Source organism: Pezoporus flaviventris, unplaced genomic scaffold (genome assembly GCF_033815535.1).
Source record: "Pezoporus flaviventris isolate CSIRO_AGI_PZ_B2104156 unplaced genomic scaffold, CSIRO_AGI_Pfla_v1 ptg000083l, whole genome shotgun sequence".
In the NCBI taxonomy this organism is placed as follows: domain Eukaryota; kingdom Metazoa; phylum Chordata; class Aves; order Psittaciformes; family Psittacidae; genus Pezoporus; species Pezoporus flaviventris.
In genome coordinates, this window is record NW_026892631.1 from 2559589 (window position 1) to 2579803 (window position 20215).

Below are 20215 nucleotides of genomic sequence, written 5' to 3' on the forward strand. Positions count from 1 at the left end.
GACTAATTCCAAGAAAAGATGCATTTTGCACCAATTACAATGCAAACCACGGACAAACAGTCCTGTTTGCTGTGGATCAGTTTCTTTCTAAAGAGTTTGACCTGAAACTACTAGCAACTTTGGAGGAAAACATGTAGGCAGGACATCCTTAGCAAGAAGGGAGTGAACTACCTGGCAGAACAGTTTGACATTTTAAAGAAAAAGAGTGAAAAATAAGGCAATTTCCATTTAGAGCCTGGTGGTTCTACTCAATTACAATGTAAGTAACAAACAGAGCATTTGTTCTTCTCATTAAGGAAGTTACAAGTATCACAGCTCATCTAACAAAGATGTCGCCCAAGAAACACCGTCATAGCAATTACAGTGGAGCTGATTTCCCATCCTATTTATGTTTTTATACACTTGTCATTCCCTGACATCAGCACCATGATTCATTCCTGGGAGGCATCATGCTTATTTCAAACTGTTTGTCAGCTCAGCTGAAAGACCTCTTTCCCTGCTGAAGTTAAGTAGTTAGGAGGATCCTGCCCAAATCCTTAGGCATACTTTCTGCATACAGAGATAAAGACAGCAGATAAGAGCATTTTGTTAGCAAGGTGAGCTCTAGATTCCTCAGTAAACCCCATCAGCAATAACAGGGGATGAATCAAGCAATTCTGTTCAGATGATTCATGCAGGTGCAGAGGATTTCTACACAGTCAGCTTTGCCAGCATCTTATGTAAGGCAGCTGGTAGATAAAAGTCTCAGCCTTAACAATTACTAGACTAGCAATGTTATTCCTAGTTGAGCTAGTTTGGCAGAGGGATGTTTTCCTCCCTTTGAAGGGCTGCCCCATCCTACTTATGTAGTTTCATCCCTCCAGTAATACCATCCCCACATCACAACATAAAAGAATTACTACATGATTGTCAGAAAGATGCTTGTGTCAGTGGTTCATGATTGAGGAGATTTCGATTTATATTAATTCATGGTAGATTATTATAACTTCACTGCCATGCCCTGCTTTCTCTGACTAGTTAAAGGACAAACAAGCAGCAGCACAGAAAGATGTGTGCACACTCTAGTGAGAAAAACCCTACAGAATACAAGAACATAAGTAAATATCACAACAGGTAACATCCAAGTTATTTAGAAAAATTTACAGGAGCAAGGGACAAATAAGCTGTCACATTTGTAACACAGAGCAAGATCCTTCTTGTCCAGGTGATAACTACATAGAAGAAAAAAACAAAGCACAAACAAGAGGAGAAGTCTTTTAGAATAGGCAACTTAGCAATGAAAACTCATCTGTATGTACTTACAGGTTCTTGTAATTCTGCTTCATCCCAGCCTCCCCAGCCACCATCTTCCCAGCTGGTTGACTTGCCTGCTTTAAGCAAAGAAAGATTTGTTACTTGACTGAAACAGCACATGAGATACAGCATAAGCAATGAAAAACACAATCAAAAAGGATTGCTGGTGGTTGTTTTCATTTCCCCGCCAATAAGTTCATTTATGGCAGTTACCAAATGAACTCTACAGAAAGAAACATGAAGTGGCAGAAATGGCTGTCCTACTTCTCTGCATTTACTTCCAGTTTTGACACTATTGACAAGCAATACCAGAAGATGCAACCTAAGTACAATGTGGAAACAGGACAAATTGTAAATTAACTCTGACAGACTGCATCTAAAGCCCTTGCTAAGTAATACCTTACGGTCCCTGGTGCAATACACCACTGATCCTTCAACAGGGACTCTCTGCTTTTTAGAACAAATTATTCAACCAAATATGTTTTTTCTCGGCTTCTCATAGACACTGAGGGAGAGCCAAGACATATTTCAAGTTCAATACATCAAGCAAAAAGTGAGGGCATAACAGGGGGAAACTCTTGTGTCCACTTGACAAAAACTTTCTCCAGTTGGTGCAGAGACCTCAGACATCACTACAAAATTTGAGCTTTAGCTGCATTTATCTAATTACTACTCCAAACACAACAAAAGTCCCATCTTGTATGTATGAGGCAGCTACAGAGGGAAAGTCAGGGAACAGCAGGCTCACTCCTGTCAGGACTTCAGATATTTCACTACGTGGCGTAAGATGATCTTTAACACACCATAAGAACAACATATGCTCAACTTTATGAGAAACAGTATTTCTGTACATAAGTAAAATATATTCCTTTCCACAGTGGTGGATTTCGGTTTGGTTTAAGTCAATTGCTGGATCAGCCAGTAGCAATGTAAGTTTCAATACCTGAAAGGTGCCTACAAAGATGCTGGAGAATGACTTGTAGTGATAGGACAAAGGAGTGATGGGTTTAAACTTGAACAGAGGAATTTCAGGTTAGATATAAGGAAGTTCTTTACTGTGAAGCTGGTGAGGCACTGGCACAGGCTGCCCAAAGGCTCCATCCCTGGCAGTGCCCAAGGACAAGCTGGACAGAGCCTTGGGTGACATGGCCTAGTGCAAGGTGTCCCTGCCCATGGCAGCGGGGCTGGAAATGGATGATCTTCAGGTCCTTTCCAACCCAAACCATTCTATGATTTTAACAGGGAATGACAGTACATGGAAATTCATTTGTGACAACAAAACCTCTGAGGATAACGCAGATCTCACCCGCACTCCTAAAGCAGCCAAAGCAAAAAGTTGAAGCTGTGGCCTCTAAGGGGAAAATGAGCACAAGGACCTTGGCTATTCACATCTTTGCAAGACAACAGAGGAAAATGAATGAGACACTGATCAGCTTTAACTATCTCGTTCAAAAACTGCAGGCTTACAAAATACCTGAAACACCTGAGAAGACTGAAATTCAGCCACAGGCTACTTCTTAGTTGCCTTAAAAGAGTGAACATATTGTATGAACACATCTAAAATTCCTTCATCTAAAAATCCCAATTGTGATGTGGATTTAATTATTCTATGCAAAGGGTAATTTTGCACAGCAATTTAGAAGTAGAAGATGTACAGTTCTCAAAGACCATCATTGGGACCCTCAAGAAATCAGTGCACTGACCTCCATCTAGAAGCACTAGCATGAAATCTGAAGCATCAATTAGATTTCAAGATTTCTCCAAAGATTTCTTTCAAGTTTTTCATTAGCTTATGTCATGGCTACTTTGACCTGTTTCCTATCCATATCAATTATTTTCAATTTAGTCTCAAGCAAGTAAGATTTTGCCATTTTAGGTGGTCAAACAATATGAGCAAGAAGGTTTGTACCCAGAACACTCCAATTTTATTTGGTCTAAAAACTCTGGTTCCTTTACCACCAAAGAAAGGCAGAATCCAGTATAACAGAAATCTGTATTCTGGCTGTTTAGGCAGATTTTTAAACTATTGTATGGCTAAGAAAGACAAAAAATATTAGCTTAAGAAAGAAATTTTCCACCAATGCTGTTGAGAAGGTATTTCATGAGACTGTAGAAGACAAAATGCCCACTCCATGAGTAACCTGTGTTAAAATGGAAAGGTCTGCACCACCTATAAACTGGATGAGTCAGTTTTACAGCATCGTCATCAATACAGATCTGACTGCAGTTATTTCAGGCATAACCAAGGCGCAACCAGCTTCCAAGGGTCACATTCTAATCTTGTATTTGGGGTTGAGAATTTTCCAGTGTGCAAATTGTCGTGGTTTAAACTCAGTAAGCCAGGCAGTTTGGCCCCACTCCCCACCTCCTTCCTCCCCCCGCTCCCGGAGGGATAGGGAAGAGAATCAAAAGAATGTAACTCCCACAGGCTGAGGTAAGAGCAGTCCAGTAACTAAGGTATAACACAAATCATTACTGCTACCACCAATAATAATAATGATAAGGGAAATAACAAGGGAAGAGAATACAACTGCTCACCACCTGCTGACGGACACCCAGCCCGACTGAGCAGTGATCTAGCTCTTCTGGGTAACCGCCCCCAGTTTCTATAGTGGGCATGATGTGCTGTGGTATGGAATATCTCTTTGGTCAGTTTGGGTCAGGTGTCCTGTCTCTGCTTCCTCCCAGCTTCCCCTCATCCCTGGCAGAGCATGAGACTCAGAAAGTCCTTGGTCAGACTAAACATTACTAAGCAGCAACTAAAAACATCGGTGTTAACAGCACTGTTCCCAGGCTGAAAGTCAAAACCACAGCACTGCACCAGCTACTAAGGAGAAAAATGACTGCTACTGCTGAACCCAGGACAGTATCCACCTCTTATTCCGTACCACTCACATCATGTTCAGATCCCACATTTTCAATATACCATCACTCTTATCTCATATATATGTATATACACACATCCACAGAGAGAGAGAGATCATTCCTTAGTGCATGGATGAATCCCTATAAAGCTGCTGAGTCCATCTGGTTCACGATGATGGGATCCATCTCTTGTAACAGTCTTTCAGAGCAGGAGAGGCTGTGTGCAGTGTTCACACTCATGAATAACCTGGGCTATAGTGTCTACTGCTAAGTTCACCCCTCAATCATGAGTCCATCTGTACATTGCATCTCTACCCTGATGGTCTGAAGTGCCATGGGCCCACCAGGGTCAAAATAATTCACCGTCCCCTTCAGCAGTTTCTGCAGCTTTTTGCTGGGGACTCCATACAGCTGCCTTCCATGTCCGACGCTTCCAAAGCACTGGCAGAGCTCACTGGCCTAGATACTTGCCCATGCTGACCCACATACCCTGCCACTCATGACTGTCCAGCCTCGGGGAAAATCTCTTGGTCCTCCTATATCATCGTCTAACCCTAGACAAGGCCCAAACCCAACTCTGCTCAGCTCCTGATATCAGAAGAAATGGTAGTGGGTAAAACACACTCTGCATGCCTGCCACCAGGGTGACCCCTATCACAATCAGCAGGCAGGTCTCAAGGGTACCCAAAGGCCATTCAAAACCTTCAGAACTCTCAAATGATGCTGCTGTACTTGTCGCTGGGGCTGGTGTAGCTGCTGTACTTGTCACTGGGGCTGGTGTAGCTGCTGTGCTTGGAGCTGGAGTAGCTGCATTATCTGCTGTGGTCGGAGTTTGAGTAGCTGCTGCACTTGTTACTAGGGTGTGTGGGAATGTTTCCCTCATAGGCTGACCAGCCAAGGAGCAGAAAAGATATTTGTAATTGCTATACACTTCTATTACATACCTCCCAAAGCATAGAGGTGGTGACCACATTGGGAACGCAAGCCAGATCAATTTCATGATCAATTATTCTATTGTATTACAAGTCATTACCATAAAGTACAAAGAAACAAGAACCTTAGCCCAAGGTCCCCAGCCAATAAACACTAAAACAGCAAATACCAGCTGTAAGTAAGGTATGACATGCTGGAACTGCGAGATCATGAGCAACAACTTTGAGAGCCAATAAATCAGCATTATGACGAGTGACTATTAATCCAAACCAATTAATGCTTAGCACAAATACGATTAGACACCCTCAGGTCAGATCTGTCATTATCTCAACCCTTCGAGCCCCACGCTGGGCGCCAAAAATAACTGTCATGGTTTAAACCCAGTCAGCCACACAGTCTCCCCCTCACTGCCCCCCCTTTTCTCCCCCCACTCCCAGAGGGATGGGGAGGAGAATCAAAAAGAATGTAACTCCCATGGGTTGAGATAAGAACAGCCCAGTAATTAAGGTACAACACAGACCTACTACTGCTACCACCAATAACAATAATGTTAAGAGAAATAACAAGGGAAGAGAATACAACTGCTCACCACTCACTGACCGACACCCAGCCCAACCGAGCAGTGACCAAGCCCTTTCGGGTAACTGCTCCCAGTTTACATACTGGGCATGATGTGCTGTGGTATGGAATACCTCTTTGGTCAGTTTGGGTCAGGTGTCCTGTCTCTGCTTCCTCCCAGCTTCCCCTCATCCCTGGCAGAGCATGAGACTCAGAAAAAGTCTTTGGTCAGACTAAACATTACTAAGCAGCAACTAAAAACATCAGTTTTATCAGCACTGTTCCCAGGCTGAAAGTCAAAACCACAGCACTGCACCAGCTACTAAGAAGGAGAAAAATGACTGCTACTGCTGAACTCAGGAAAAAATACATGAAGGAGAATTATGACAAATACTGCTGAATACAAACCACAAGAAGAAAACCGTAAATAGCTTTGATGTTTAGTTGAAGATACCTAACAAAATTCTACTTCTGTTTGCATTCTGTTACCTCAAAAGGCAACAAAATCTCCTTACTGTAAAATTTATGAATAAAGGAAGTCTGTCAGTGTGGCACAGTCCAGAGAGAAACATAACTACATTTAAAAAACAACTGGGGCCACTGGCATCCCTACAGCACAGAGCAGACCAGCCTTCCCAAGAATCTTCAGCCACTTCAATTCTGAGACTGAACATGCAACACCAACCTTCAGCCATGAAGAATCCGGCTGCCTCTTTGTGAATAGCTACATTTTCCTGCTTGTCATCTTCCTTGGATGAAGCAAGATCAATAAAAAAAGGATGGGAAAAATGAGTGAGGCACAATCCCACTGATAAAGCTGCAGAGATCTTTTAGAACTGCGACCTGCTTCTGCAATGCCAGCAGAAGCTGTCAGCCTGCAAAGACTTTTCCATGCACCAGCACCTAGAAAGGCTGGTCAAGCCAGAGAAGACACAGGATCCAAGCTCTTTTTACAATAAAGATTTTACGAAATACCCCATTGTTTCCTTTAGTAACATTACAGAACTTACAGCTGTGGAATGCAAGACATTACCTCATAACCAATACCTAAACAAGGCCAAAACAGTTCTTGACTTGGAATGCGTTCATTTTTTCCAGTCCACTAATTGGAAATCAAACCTCCCTTTGCAAATCTATATTTCCATTCATCTCTCTCTGACTAGCAGCAGATGTCTGGTAAACAGGTCTCCCTACTTAGATAAAGCATCAGCAATATTCCAGATTGTGTGTTACTGCGGAGCTTGCAAAAGTAAAAGTTAATCTACTGCATCTACAAGAACAACTTCGTTCTTTAATTTGAAGTATACTGCTTTAAAACTCCATCATCAGCATATGTGAAACTTTTAAATGCTGCTTTAAATGCTGCACACGTACAGCACTGGTGTTCATGTATAAGAGAACTCAGTTCAAGCACATTTATCATAAACTTAATACACAAAAAAACAAGTCCTTCTGATAAGCATGCTTTTAGAAGACAAGAACAGAGGAGAGAAAAATGCTAGGTCTAGATCAATGAGGTCTAACTGGCATTTAACAAATTCAGTATAAAACATGTTTGTACCCAGTCTAAGACTTCCTCCCCAAATTGCAGAATATCTCTGGGCATAGAAATCTGCCAGCATCCTCCCTTCCAGAGCAGCACAATAACCTGGGGCAGGCACCAACAGCCTTTCCCACCTGCCCTCATGCTTCTGTTCGAGCTCTATGCAGCATGTTACCAAAGGACATGCTTGGCATGGGCTTGTCCAGAAAAGCCTGTATTTGCCAAGTGGGAGAGTACGTGTTGAAAACTGAACCACAAATGTCAAACTACCCCTACCTATATCAGTATGTTTGTCTATGTTTGTTTGGTTTATGATCTTGCAGCTTGTTTCCCATCCATGCTTTAAGAATTTATAAAATTAATACACAATTATTTTTTGCCCTATTACTTAAGCGCAAGAGTTTCAGGTTGTTTTTTTTTTTTTCTCTATTTACTGCAACTCTGATACCATTTGATTGCATAATTACTTAAGAAACAGAAGGAGTTTCTTTTCTTCTCAGGCCAAGGAATTATAGAAATAGTTGAAAATGTTCTTGCTATTCAGTAATCATGAGCCATTTATTCCCAAAGCTCCTCCAACACAAGGACTGACAAATACATTCGGTTTCGACAGCATTACTAGGAAGCCCCTTTTGAGACTAGTTTTACATTTGTGTTATCACTCCAGACAACCATAGGCAGAAAAAAAGAAGACAACACTCAAACTTAGCTCACTGATCTGAAAAAGAAACACTTGAGCAATTTCTCTTCCTTTAGATGGTCACAATTACTTTCAACGGAATAAAAGATGACTAAATTAAAAATAATCCAGAGAGTCTTTAAAGCAATGCTGCAGATCTCCATGGCTTACAGCTGTCAACTCCAAAATCAGTCTGATGTACCATATGGAAAGAATAAAAAACCAAGCAACTTTGTGATGCTATATGGCATAGGAAACAAGCGAACAAGATTGCATTCAAAACAGAGCATTTCAGCTTTCTTTCAGGGGCAACTAATAGCTGAAGTTATAGCAAGAAAGAAGGAAGTTTATCCAGTAAAGGAGGTGCTAAAGCAGCAAAACACTCAGGTGCAAAGATAATTTGGATAGAGTACTCTGACACCATTGTCATGCACATTGAGAGCATGTCATTTAGTCTTTCCTACATCTCAGAATGTATTAACAATTACAGATGTAGCACAATTCAGGTACAGTGCATAGTTTTTATGATATTTTACATGAAAATTGAAATAAAAGAATCTTATCTGTATATCATGCCTTCTGGAGGGGAGAAGCTGATTAAAGAGGGAATACATAAGAGCTTGTCAGAATATTCTTCAATAAGAACATACCAAATTCTCTAAGAAGGATACAGAAATAGCTAAGAATTGTTGCTAAATGCAAAAGAGAATTTGATTTTATAATCTTTTTCTTTTCTTTGTAACCTTGTTTGCAACTCTGAAATAAAAAGCCTGCCTGGCCTTCCGTGTTTCTGAATGAAATTAGTTGATCCAGATAAAACAAAGTGTACAAGCACAAGTCCAAAGATGTTGTTTAGAAGAACTGGGCTGAAGAGCATCTTTCAGGATGCTGCCAGCGTAACAGGGCTAGAGTTTGGAAACGAGTTTCTCCACCAGGCTGAAGCCAACATTCCTACTGTAAAAAGAAGCAGTGAGTGACACCTTATAGCCCTGAGCAACCCTCCGAATCAGAAGGTCGATTTTGATGCAGCTGGACCTCAAAGCTATGTGCTGTGCTAGCTCATTATCACAGATGCAGGTATCATCGCTCAAGACCTCCACAGAACAATTTTGGGTTTGGGTTTTTGGGTTTGGGTTTTTTTCATTATCCATTTCATTTAGGTACTAGGAGATAAACACACTTGGGAACTAAAAATAGCTGCACACCAGGAAAGTAATGGTTATTTTATTTCATCTTAACACCTTCAAAGTTCAGCTTCGGACCAGCAGTCCTAAATAGTTATGTCACTGAAATCCTGTCATCAGTGTTTTAAAACACACAGTTCAAGCTCAGAGTGTACTGGAAGAACACATCACTTTAAATAAATTGTAGTTAAATTCCTCAAACTATAAAGCTATAGAAAATGTTATAGAAAATGTTATGTGTACTGCTCAGTTTTCTGCTCTTTCCAGTTAAATACCCATTAATTTCTTAAAGCTAAAATTATGTTATGCCTGTGAAGTTTTACTGCATTTTGCAAATAAGATGGATTTTTTTTTCCTTCAGGTGTACACCTTTATAAAGAATTGTATAATGAAATTACTTGCTACAGCTGTTTTCTGATCTAGCCAATACACATCCCAAAACGCAGCAAGCTGGCAAACTAAATGTAATACAAATACTTTCTATTCCCAGTATTTACACATTTGAAACAGAAGTTTTCAAAGCCATTTAGATATCACTCCACAGATTATTCGTGCCTCATTGTTAGCATTTTTTTTCCATCCTTTTTTTAAGGGAATATAAGTACAGGAACTCCATACGAAGCATCTTTAGCCAGCTTACTCCATAATATATTATTTAATTTAAGATACCCGAGACAAAAATCAACCCCAGCACCTTTTATTCTAATATACACAATAAAAACGCAGCTATATTTTGCTTCACAGCAGATCAATCATTACCTCAGTCTGTGAACACTTCTTTAGTCACTTCAGCATTGTATTAGTAGCAATCTTAAGACATGAGTGCGTAACACAAGCAAGAACAACGCGAACCCTTCCTTCCAGTGTTTCCTAACCCAACAGGAAGCTGGCAACTGCAGAAATGACTTTACACCAGGTTTAAAGTTAAACCTTTCCTTTTCCTCCCCAGTTTACCACACAAAATCATCCTTTGCACAAACCAGATAAACTGTTGGGCTACAGGAAAGGATAACGCTGTACTTGAGATGATGCTTTCCACTATCTTTTTCTAACACTGAAAGCATTTCAATGTTTACTTGTATAAAGGAAGGAAAAGAGAATAATCAAGTTCCCTTAGAATAAAAAAGCAGACTTTTTTTTTTTTTAAGCTTACTTACATCTGTATTTTTCATAGAGGTTGTACTTCTATAAACTATTTTCAATTTAAATTTGAAATTAACGACCTAGATTAAATTACCATAAATGAAATATGCTGCTATGTCAAATATGAATAGGTGAGAAGTACAGCTTTTTATTCATACTAAAGACAACTACTTTCACACTTTAATAAAAGTTACAGTATCGCATGGTGATTTAGACATGTATACTACTTGCAAACTAATTGTTTTCGTTTAAAATGGACCTACAAAATGTTCTCACATGAATCATCCCAGATTTTAGTGTGGCCAATACACTCACAGAAAATATTTTGGTTATAATGAAAAAATGGCCGAAGCTAAAACAGCAGAAAAAAGCTTATTTGATCTATAACTAAGAAGAAAAAAAAATAATCTACAGCTCATAACCAAAAACCAAAATCCCGCATACTGAAGATCCTGAAGGCACCTTTTGAAAACCATTTGTTACCCAAAATCTGACAGGAGCTTTTGAAAATTCTACTCAGCACCTAAAACATTATGTCTCAAAAAATCATAATTAATTTGTTCATTGAAATATGCTTTGTTAACTAAAAATATTTAACATTTATTTTCCTAAGGTAGACAGCATCTTTCATTTAACCATGAAGTTTATATACTAGGGACAATTTCCATACAAATGCAGCAGAACATAAAAAAAACATACAAAAACACCCACAAGAAAAACAGTAAATAAAAGGTTCTAGCTCTCCAGTTTAAAATATAAAATACTTAGAATTTTGACATGTGTTTATTGATATTTATGCAACTACATAAATATCATATACATAAATATTACAGTATATTCTGCCAATGAAACAGCGCTTATTACAGAATTCTCTGATAAAATCAACTTATTTATATCTTACTTGGTTAAAAATATTTGCCTTGGCTCTCTGGCCTATTAAAATGTAATATGCACTTTATAAAGAAAACAACCAACTAAAAATAACTTGCTTAGACTTTTTTTTTCTTTCCTTGGTTCACAACATCAAAAGCAGAGATAACATATAACTATGTGCATGCATAAGTTTTAGTGGCAAAGTTAACTAGCTGAACATACACTGTACTTTGAAAACTTTTTCACACTTGTTGCATCACCTTTTTAGCAGCACCTGTACCACAGGACAAGGACCAAAAGTTTTGAACTGGAAACAGGTAACTTAATTTGAATAGTAGAAAGGAATTTTTTTACAGTGAAGGTGGTGAGAAACTGAAACGAGTTGCCCAGAGAAGTTACGGATGTTCCATCATGCAATTGTTCAAGCCCAGTTTGGAAGGGGCTTGGCACAACCTCATCTAGTGTGAGGTGTCCCTGCCCATAGTAGGGGGCTGAAACTAGATGGACTTTAAAGGTCCCTTCCTACACATCCCACACTATGATCTCTCCCCCCAGACACTTGAAGTTTTTTAAATAAGCCTTTTTTGCTTTCCCTCATAGCTCTGTTTACAGCAGAGAGGACTTTACAAACATCCTAACCCTAACCTCTTCTAATACTTTCCTCCAATTCTATTAACAGAAAGCCAAAACACCAGCCAAATACAGTTAAGACAGTACAGGGACAGCGTACAGGCCAGTGTTTCATTTCCTTGGCCATGGATCTACTGGTCATTCTTCTTTGTCGAGAAGCTTTCAATGTGCCTTGCCTCACACAACAGAAATCAGGTCCACAACTTTAGACTGTAGTTTCTACAGAAAGGATTTTATTGCTTTTTTAGCATACGTTAAGCAAACTGCATTATTAGACAACCCTGCATGTACAACGCCTGTGAACCTTCGAATAACTGCACTCTCTTAGCGATAAAATCACAAACTTTCATCTCTAAGTTCGTGGCACACGGGGTGTGTGGCCAAAGAGCTTCACTCACACACTACGGGATAAGGACCGAGAACAGCTGAACACCTGAAACTTACACACACCAGGAAAGCATGAACTTGCCGGCGAAGACACGGCACCTGTAGCAGGTCACTCACCCTTTACAGCCCCATCCCACAGTAACGCTGCCAAGCACCCGGCTACCTGCGGTTACTGTCTGCACACCCCACAGCGGATAATGACACACAGGAGAGCGGAGACGAGCGAGTCCAGCCCCGGCTGTAGCACCGGGCAGGCCACACAGTGCTGTAGCGGACCGGCGGGGTAGGACTCACCGCTGTCCTTGCCGGCCGCGGCGCCGGCCTGGCGGCGGTGCGGGCACAAGAAGTCGCGAGCAGCATCCAGGTCCTGGAAGTGTCCGAAGGGAACCAGGACGCACGACATGGTGATACCGGTAGCGCCGACACCGGTGCCACCCAACCCGGAAACGATCACTGACTTCCCTCAGGCCCTGCTCCGCACACCGCGCATGCGCGGAGCGCAGTGATGGCAGCGGGAGGGGGTAGGCGGGGGGCGCTTCAGCGTGCGGTGGGAGGGTGGGGGTGGACCGTTTGCTGCCGTTGTTCCTGAGGGGAATGGCGCCCGGAGTGTCCGTGTGCTCACCTCGGGCCGGCGGCTGCATGGGGACCTTGGGTGCAGATATCATTTCATCACCCAGGCCTGATCGTCAGAGAATCATTGAATCATAGAATCAGCTGGGTGGGAAAAGACCTTTAAGATCATCAAGTACAACCATTACCCCAGCACTGCTACGGCCACCACTAACCCCTGTCACCGAGGGACTCGTCTGCGCGCTGTGTGAACACTTCAAGGGACAGTGACTCCACCTCTGCCCTGCCTTTTCCAATGCCTGAGCACCCTTTTGGAAAGAAATTGTTCCTCATTTCCATCTAAACCTCTCTGGGCGCAGCTTGAGGCTATTTGCTCTTGCCACATCCCTTGTTACTTTGGGAGAACAGACCAACCCCACCTCCATCCTCCTGTCAGGCAGTTTTAGTGAGCGATGAGGGCCCCCCTGAGCCTTCTCCATGCTAAACCCTCCAGATCCCTCAGCCGTTCCTCATCACGCTGCCCTGCACCGGCTCCATTGTCCTTCCCTGGCCCTGCTCCAGCCCCTCAATGTCTCATATAGTGAAGGGCCCAGAGCTGAACATAGGATTCGAGGTGTGGCCTTCACCAGTGCCCAGCACAGGGGCACAACCACTGCCCTGGCTCTGCTGCCGCACTGGGTCTGATACAGGACAGGGTGCTGTTGGCCTTCTTGGCTGCCTGGGCACAAGCTGCCAATGTTCAGGTCCATCAGTCAGCACCTCCAGGTCCTTTTCCATGAGCAGCTTTCCAGCTATTCTTTCTCAAGAGTGAACCAACAACAGCCCTAAACACCTATATTACTGTGTTGAACTGGCAACACCTTTAATGGGTAGTGAAGACCGGGTTTATTTCAATCTTAATTGCTCTTGCAAATAGAGAGCTCATGCTTCAGTTCAATGATAACAATTTCTGTTCGTCTTCCTGGCAGCAGTGATTGTGACAAGTGAGATTTGCTGTGGGGTGACATCTGTAGTGGTGACAGCTGAACCACAGTCTCAACAATCATCCTTTAGGGCAAAGAGGAAAAAAAATATGTGAGAAGAACACATGAAGATGTTTTCTGGGCCCTGAAGAAACAAATTGCACTGTCCACAGAATTTCACAATATCTTTTAATGGATCCTACTTTACCAGGCTCTTCCTAACATATAAAAATACAGGTGGTTGTTTTTACACAGGTGTCTTTTATTTGCTAGATAACGATGTGTGTGTCTTTAGTAGTTAAAACCAGAAATGATTGAGCAAGTAGTCCCAGTCATTTGGACAGTTTGGTTTGTGGTTTGCATTTTTTTTGGGTGGTCTTTAAACACTTTCTAAGGCTGAACATGTTTTTGCTAAGAGAAGTTTCATTCCAAACTAGAAACTGGAGGCACAGACTGTAACAGGGTATAAACTCCAGAGGATCTCTGGTCAGATTTTCAAATAAGGTGGCTCTAACTTACCCTCACAACTTTTTAATGTCTTCAGCTGTTCTGTTTTGTTGCACCATGACCCAACTGCAGTTTTGCCTTCAGTAAGAGCAGGGACAGTTTGTTTTAACATTTAAAATCTGTGGCTTCCTAGGCAATACACGGGTTAGACTTGAATGTGAGCAGATGAATAATTGTATGCTTATTAAATCCAGAATGGTTGAATCCTGTTTTTCTGAATGGGCATAGAATTACATGCTGTGTACCAGTGAGGAGGTGGTTCTTCAAAAATAAGGTCACAGTGTGGAAAAGGTTTAAAGCACCTGGTATTAAGGAATGGCTAATGACTTTGAAGATGCGCTAATTAACCATGTAAAGCCTGTGGGGAAAAGTATTTCATGACATTTTAGATCTGTAACATGCAGTCACTGGTAATACCAAGTGAATAAATAAAGAGTATACAAGCAATTAAATTCACAGCCTGGTTTGTCACTCTTTAGTGATGCTTCCATCACATTATGAAAATTTCCTTGTTTAAAGACTAGTGAGCAGTGTAAAACACTGTCATATCCCCTGTCTGTTTTGCTGTGCACCAAGAAGTCAAGTTATGAAACTGCCAAGATACCAATTAATGCATAAAATAAGGTGATGAATAATTCAACAGATGAGTTAATATTTCAAGGCAGGGTGGAGCCCTGATGAACTCACATTATCACTTCGGCTACTGAATTATGTTTGTTATACCTTCTTCAATAGTTACTAATTTTAAAATATTGATTATATTGGAGGCTATTAAAAAAGAAAAAAGGCTCTGAAAAACCTCTGTCATAAACATTAAGCAAAGTTCTTGAAGCAATGGAGATAATGTTTAATAGCCAAAATTAACAATACATTTGCAGTGACAACAATGCTTTGCATTTACATCAGTCCTGTCATCTGGAGACGTTAACGGTGTTTACAGAAATGCATAATTATGGATTTTAGGGATTTTCACTTGGGGAAAGGAAAGTAATGAAAGAATAAGTGATTTGCTTAGGGTCAGTCCACAGATCCATGGAGACCTGCGAGTAGAACTCTGCTTTCTTCACCATCAGTGATGGTCTCTACCTGTTGTTCATGCATGCTAGTTAGCATAAATGAATTGATTATACTAACATATGCAGAGGCCTGCATTTGGTCTTTGATTGTAAGTGAAAATTAAACCAGCAATTTAGTAATAATTACAGCAGACACATCTATACTGTAATGTTAATCTGATGCAAACAGTCACTTTATCAAATCCATTCATAAGTGGCTTACAAGTACTGCAGTTAGCAGGGAGGGAGCAAGAAATAATCAGTGTTCAATAAAAGCTGTTAACAGAGAGAATATGGAGAATCTCAATCGAACATTGGTACTCCTACCAAGACTTTCACTGCTGTCTAATCACAGCTGATCATAGAACTGCATCCTTGGATTCCTGAGTAATGATGTCTGTCTCATGCCAAATGTCTGTGATTCCCAAAGTGTCACTATAACTTACAGTGGTTTGTCACCTCTGAACATCAATTTGCATATTTGTATCTTTATATAAATTTCTAAATTCAGATTTATATAAACATATATAAATATAAGGATATTAGAAGAGCTTTATGTCACAAAATTATCCATCTTGAGATATCTATAGCAGACCTTTCTGTCTATCTAGTAGCACTGAGTTGTTTGTTGTAAGCTCTCACACAGACTCAAGGCTGAACTGTGGCAGGGCTAAAAGCTTGAAGATGTCTTACTGCTGTTACAGACGTTACGTAAAGGTTGTAGTTGAAGAACACAGGCTGGATCATTGAATGTTTGTGATTGATGCTACCCACTCTGAGTCTTACCTTTTTCATTTCTTAACTTTCACCTAAAGATGTGGTTTAAACACTGTTTTGATAAAGTGCCATGGTATATTTCCCATTGATAGAGCACAGTGAAAACCCCCAAAGTTCTCTTCCCACACTGTTGGAAGGCAGTCTTGGGACAGAAGGAATCTACACCAAAAATCCTACATATTCATCTTGGAAGTGCCAGGCTTCCTGGTTGAAGATTACAACGCTTAGTTCCTTAATTTCTGTGTAACAAAGTTAGCCACATTCCTTCTTGATACACTTGGGACTTGCATGTAGTTTTAAGTCTTGGGATTTGATTAATTCTAATCCATACCTAATGCTTAATAGTCAAATATTTTAGATCTGTGTGTATGTATCCAAAACCTGTTCTGTTGCACGCACTTGATTCCTGTCCTGTCCTGAGCCAATATTTCTTACCTGGAAAAACAGCCCTGGAAATGAAAGCAAACCCTGCCCATCCAACACATCTGCCAGCATGCAGCATCAAAGTCTAGAGGGATACAGTCTGTCTTGCTCCTGGGTTTTCTCACCGTTCTGGGCTGGACTCACATGCTGGCATCTCTGTCTGCCTGTTATCCCTGTATCCAGAGGGTAGCTGTTGCTAAGCAACCGTGGACCAGGCACTACAGCCTGGTTTTAACATGTAGAACTAATGAAATTAGTTTTGGTGAGGACAAGATACAGCTGAAGAGCAGGCAGGAGCCAGATTAAAAAACAAAAACAAAAACAAAACCAAAAACAAACCACAAAAAACCAAACTGCTGTGATTTATATTAGAGAACAAAACATGTCCACAAAAAAAGGGGAGTTTCAAAAGCAAAGAGGGAATGATGTATGTGGCCCAAGTGGAAGAAATAAACAGAATTCATGTGTTCTTCCTGGCAAGTGCTGTCTCTGTAGTTGTAGATCACCTACAAAGCAAAGCTCCAAATCTAAGGGTCTTCAAGGACACTATCATAAAACAAACAAGTGGAAAAAAAGTGCTGCCACAGAACCTTCCATCCCCTCCTCTTGATGGGCCTGATTTAAACACAGCCTCACAGCCACCTCTCATGGAAGATAACAGATATGGAAAGAAAAATGAGGGAATTTAACAGTTCTGTTTTCTGTCCTGAGGAAGTTACTTCCATTGACTCCTTGAGCCACCCTAGCTTGCATGACATCAGGCCTGCAGCAGCCTTGGGTGACTGCGCAGTGAGTGGGGATTCACCATGTATTTTATGTAACACTAACAATGTCATTGCTGCAATTCTTATCCATACCCCATAGAGAATTTTTCTTCCAATAAGGTCATTCTGTGCTACTAAAGGTTGGCCAAATCACATTATTTTGTATTGCCTGAATTCCCCAACCTCAGAATCCAGATTGTAGCATTCCATAAAAAACACACTGGCTGTTGAGCTCAATATCTTCTAGAGATACAAAGGCCAAGCAAAAAATAGGCTGTTTTATCTGAGGATATTAATGTTTTGTCATTAACTCACTGCGATTCTTCCATCTATATTCATTTTTCATGAATATTTCAGCAAATAATTTCACAGGTTGAAATAGTCTCAGAAAAAAACAGTATGCAAATATTGAAGAACAGTGCCCAAGAAAAACACTGTACAACTGTGATTCTGCCAGTTACAACCCCAGCCATGGAGCATATGTGTACCCCACTGAATTTTTTGTCTAGTTATGACAAATCAACATGATTCAAATGCTGAATATTCAGCCTGGAAAACTTACAGGCCAAGAATTCTTTATTACAGTTAATTTTTGAGTGAATCTGAACAAGTTTAAAACAGTTTTCTCATGTTCAGGATGCTGAAAACAAAAGCAGAGAGAAATAAGTGAGATGATCACTTTTCAGCACCATAGCTTTGCTTGTGATGGGTATCAGATAATCATCTATTTCTCTACTGGTCTTAAATGTCAGTAATATATCTTAAGAGATCTTAGTTCACATATATATATCCAGGCAACTTTCAGATACTACTTTGAGTTTTACATAGAGAGATATAGTTAAATCTCACAGGCTTATTCAGTGACAAGAGTCCAATAAGATGGATTTCTTGTGTAATTCGTATCTCTGAAGTACATACTTTTGATTAGTTCCCTCAGTAGAATATTATATATCTGGGTTTTCAGCACATTAGCTGGAACTCTCTAGAGAGGTGCTCAAAAGTGAGGGAGGGACCTCTCTTTTAGTTTCAGTATTGTTAAGAATGCAGCTAGCATGCTGCATCATTCCTAGTTTGCTAACATGCAAATCAAGCAAAATCAAGCATATCAAGCAAAAAAGATGCTCTTTTCCTGTATTTGAAGTTCATCTTTTCAATGTCTTTATTCATTAGAGTAAGACTTTGATGTCACAGATCTGAGAGATAAAAACAGAGAGAAGAAAGGATCCCTAGTCTTCGTGATCCTTAATGAGAGAAAACCTGAACATCAGCAAAGCAAATTTACCATCTCAGAGGATGAGTTCAGACTGCCATCTGGGGGATTTAGGGCTGATAAATCTGGGTGAAGGGCTGAGAAGTTCAGCCTGTGTGGTTGATGTAACAGGATACCTTCCAGTAGTTTGTATTCACTGCAAATACTTTATCCAGTGAACTTTTCACTGAGTTAATTTGCAAACTCTCTGCCTGATTCTGAGTACTTGTGGAATTGTTTGAATGAATAATTTTTGATCTACAGCCTGTTCTCAAACTTCCCTTCAATACGTTCTTAGAATTCCAGACTGGTTTGGGTTGGAAGGGACCTTAAAGCTTGTCTAGTTCCAGCCCCCTGCCATGGACAGGGACAGCTGCCACTAGAACAGGTTGCTCTAAGCCCCATCCAGCCTGGCCTTGAACACTGCCAGGGATGGGGCAGGGATGTTTCTGATCTATAAATGGTTACTTAATTTATATGGAAATTTTGTTCCATTTTGTTTGGGTTCCCTCCCCCCCCGGCAGCCCCTTGTTTCCTTTTAAAGAGGGAAGTAAAATATACTTAGTAGTAAGGAGGAGTTAATAAAAAGTCATGCAGTCATAGGTCACCTGTCTGTGATCATCATCAGAAGACAAAAGACCATCCATCTCTATCCAGGCATTCATAAGAAGCTGCGGAAATGCTTCCCCAAATTTTGTGAGTACAATATTGTGTTTATGCAAAAGTTGTATGAATAATGTAACATAAACAGCATCCAACATAACGGCTGCCTAGAGTGCTAATTGCCACCCAGGAATGCTTGTGAAGAAATCATCACTAATGATGTGGCGGGATTTGGGGGTGCAGAACATCTTGACATGGGTCAGCAGAGGCTCTTGTTATAGACTAGATCAAGCTACATTCATCCACATCATGCTGGTTCGAGGTGTCATCGTAATTCCCTGGAGCAAGAGAAAATTTCTCATTCCAGGCAGTGGATTCTTTTAGTCTTGTTTGGATATTTTAGCTTATAGCCACATATTTCTCTAAAGAAGCCCTCTAGGGCAGGGAAAGGCATTCCTGGATCATTTCCTAGGGATGCTGGGATGCTGCAAAAGTGGGGCAGCACTGTCTGTGCAATTTTCCAATGTCCCTAATTTCACATACTGTTCCTCTTATCTTTACTTTTAACATGTGTGTCCAAATGAGTCTTTTGAGCCACAGGGCAGGTTTTCTTTTTAATGGCAATTGATTTATCACAGCTTAGGCTGTGATTAGACAATTCATTTCTTTGCATCTGCTTTCATCTTTCATGAAGGGCAATAACAATAATAAATTATCCTAGGTGTCTGCATGCAAATAATTATTCTTTTATCACACTTGAGGCAGTGTTCTATGGTCTTGATAAAATTGGGATTCCCTGTCTATCAACCAGCAGTTTAAAAGGTGATTCTGGTTAAGGATCTGTAAGAGCCGAACCTAATTATTTTCTGCAGTAGCTCAAATGATGTCATGAGCTGAATGTTAAATGAAAATATGGGTGATTGCAGATTCCTCTCTACATAAGCAGAGTGAGACTGAATAAAAAGCAGATCCTGAGCAAATAATAGTGTCTGAAGTAAATGTATCTGCTCAACAGTAATTAAACATATTTTCCCATACATAGAAATCTCAGTCTCATCTGTAAGCTTCACAGCCAGGTGTAATAATCTTTCTTTTTTCCTAACAATAATTCATGTAACAAAAGGTTTATCCACACATGCACAGAAGGTTACAAATCTATTGTCAACACCCTGTATCTCATGGGTATTTTAGGAAGAAAACCCCCTTGCTTGTCCTCT

General features: G+C 40.6%; 1 protein-coding gene and 1 long non-coding RNA gene across 6 annotated transcripts in view; one reads left to right on the forward strand and one right to left on the reverse strand.

Annotated features, from left to right (window-relative positions):
* The window catches only part of RAB3GAP2 (RAB3 GTPase activating non-catalytic protein subunit 2), a 43749-nt gene extending 31198 nt beyond the window's left edge, over positions 1-12551 (reverse strand). For 2 of the 5 annotated variants that reach the window (XM_061475130.1, XM_061475127.1), the window contains exons 1-2: positions 12383-12551; positions 1303-1370 (exon numbers count right to left, since the gene is read on the reverse strand). In XM_061475130.1, the coding sequence (XP_061331114.1) occupies positions 1303-1370; positions 12383-12491 (177 nt within the window). In that variant the 5' untranslated portion in view covers positions 12492-12551. Of the gene's footprint in view, positions 1-1302; positions 1371-12382 lie in introns of those variants that run through there. The other 3 variants (XM_061475129.1, XM_061475131.1, XM_061475132.1) reach the window with 3 other exon arrangements.
* The window catches only part of LOC133280431 (uncharacterized), a 148249-nt gene continuing 131697 nt past the window's right edge, over positions 3664-20215 (forward strand). The window contains exon 1 of the long non-coding RNA XR_009747169.1: positions 3664-3882. This is a non-coding gene — a long non-coding RNA (uncharacterized LOC133280431). The remainder of the gene's footprint in view (positions 3883-20215) is intronic.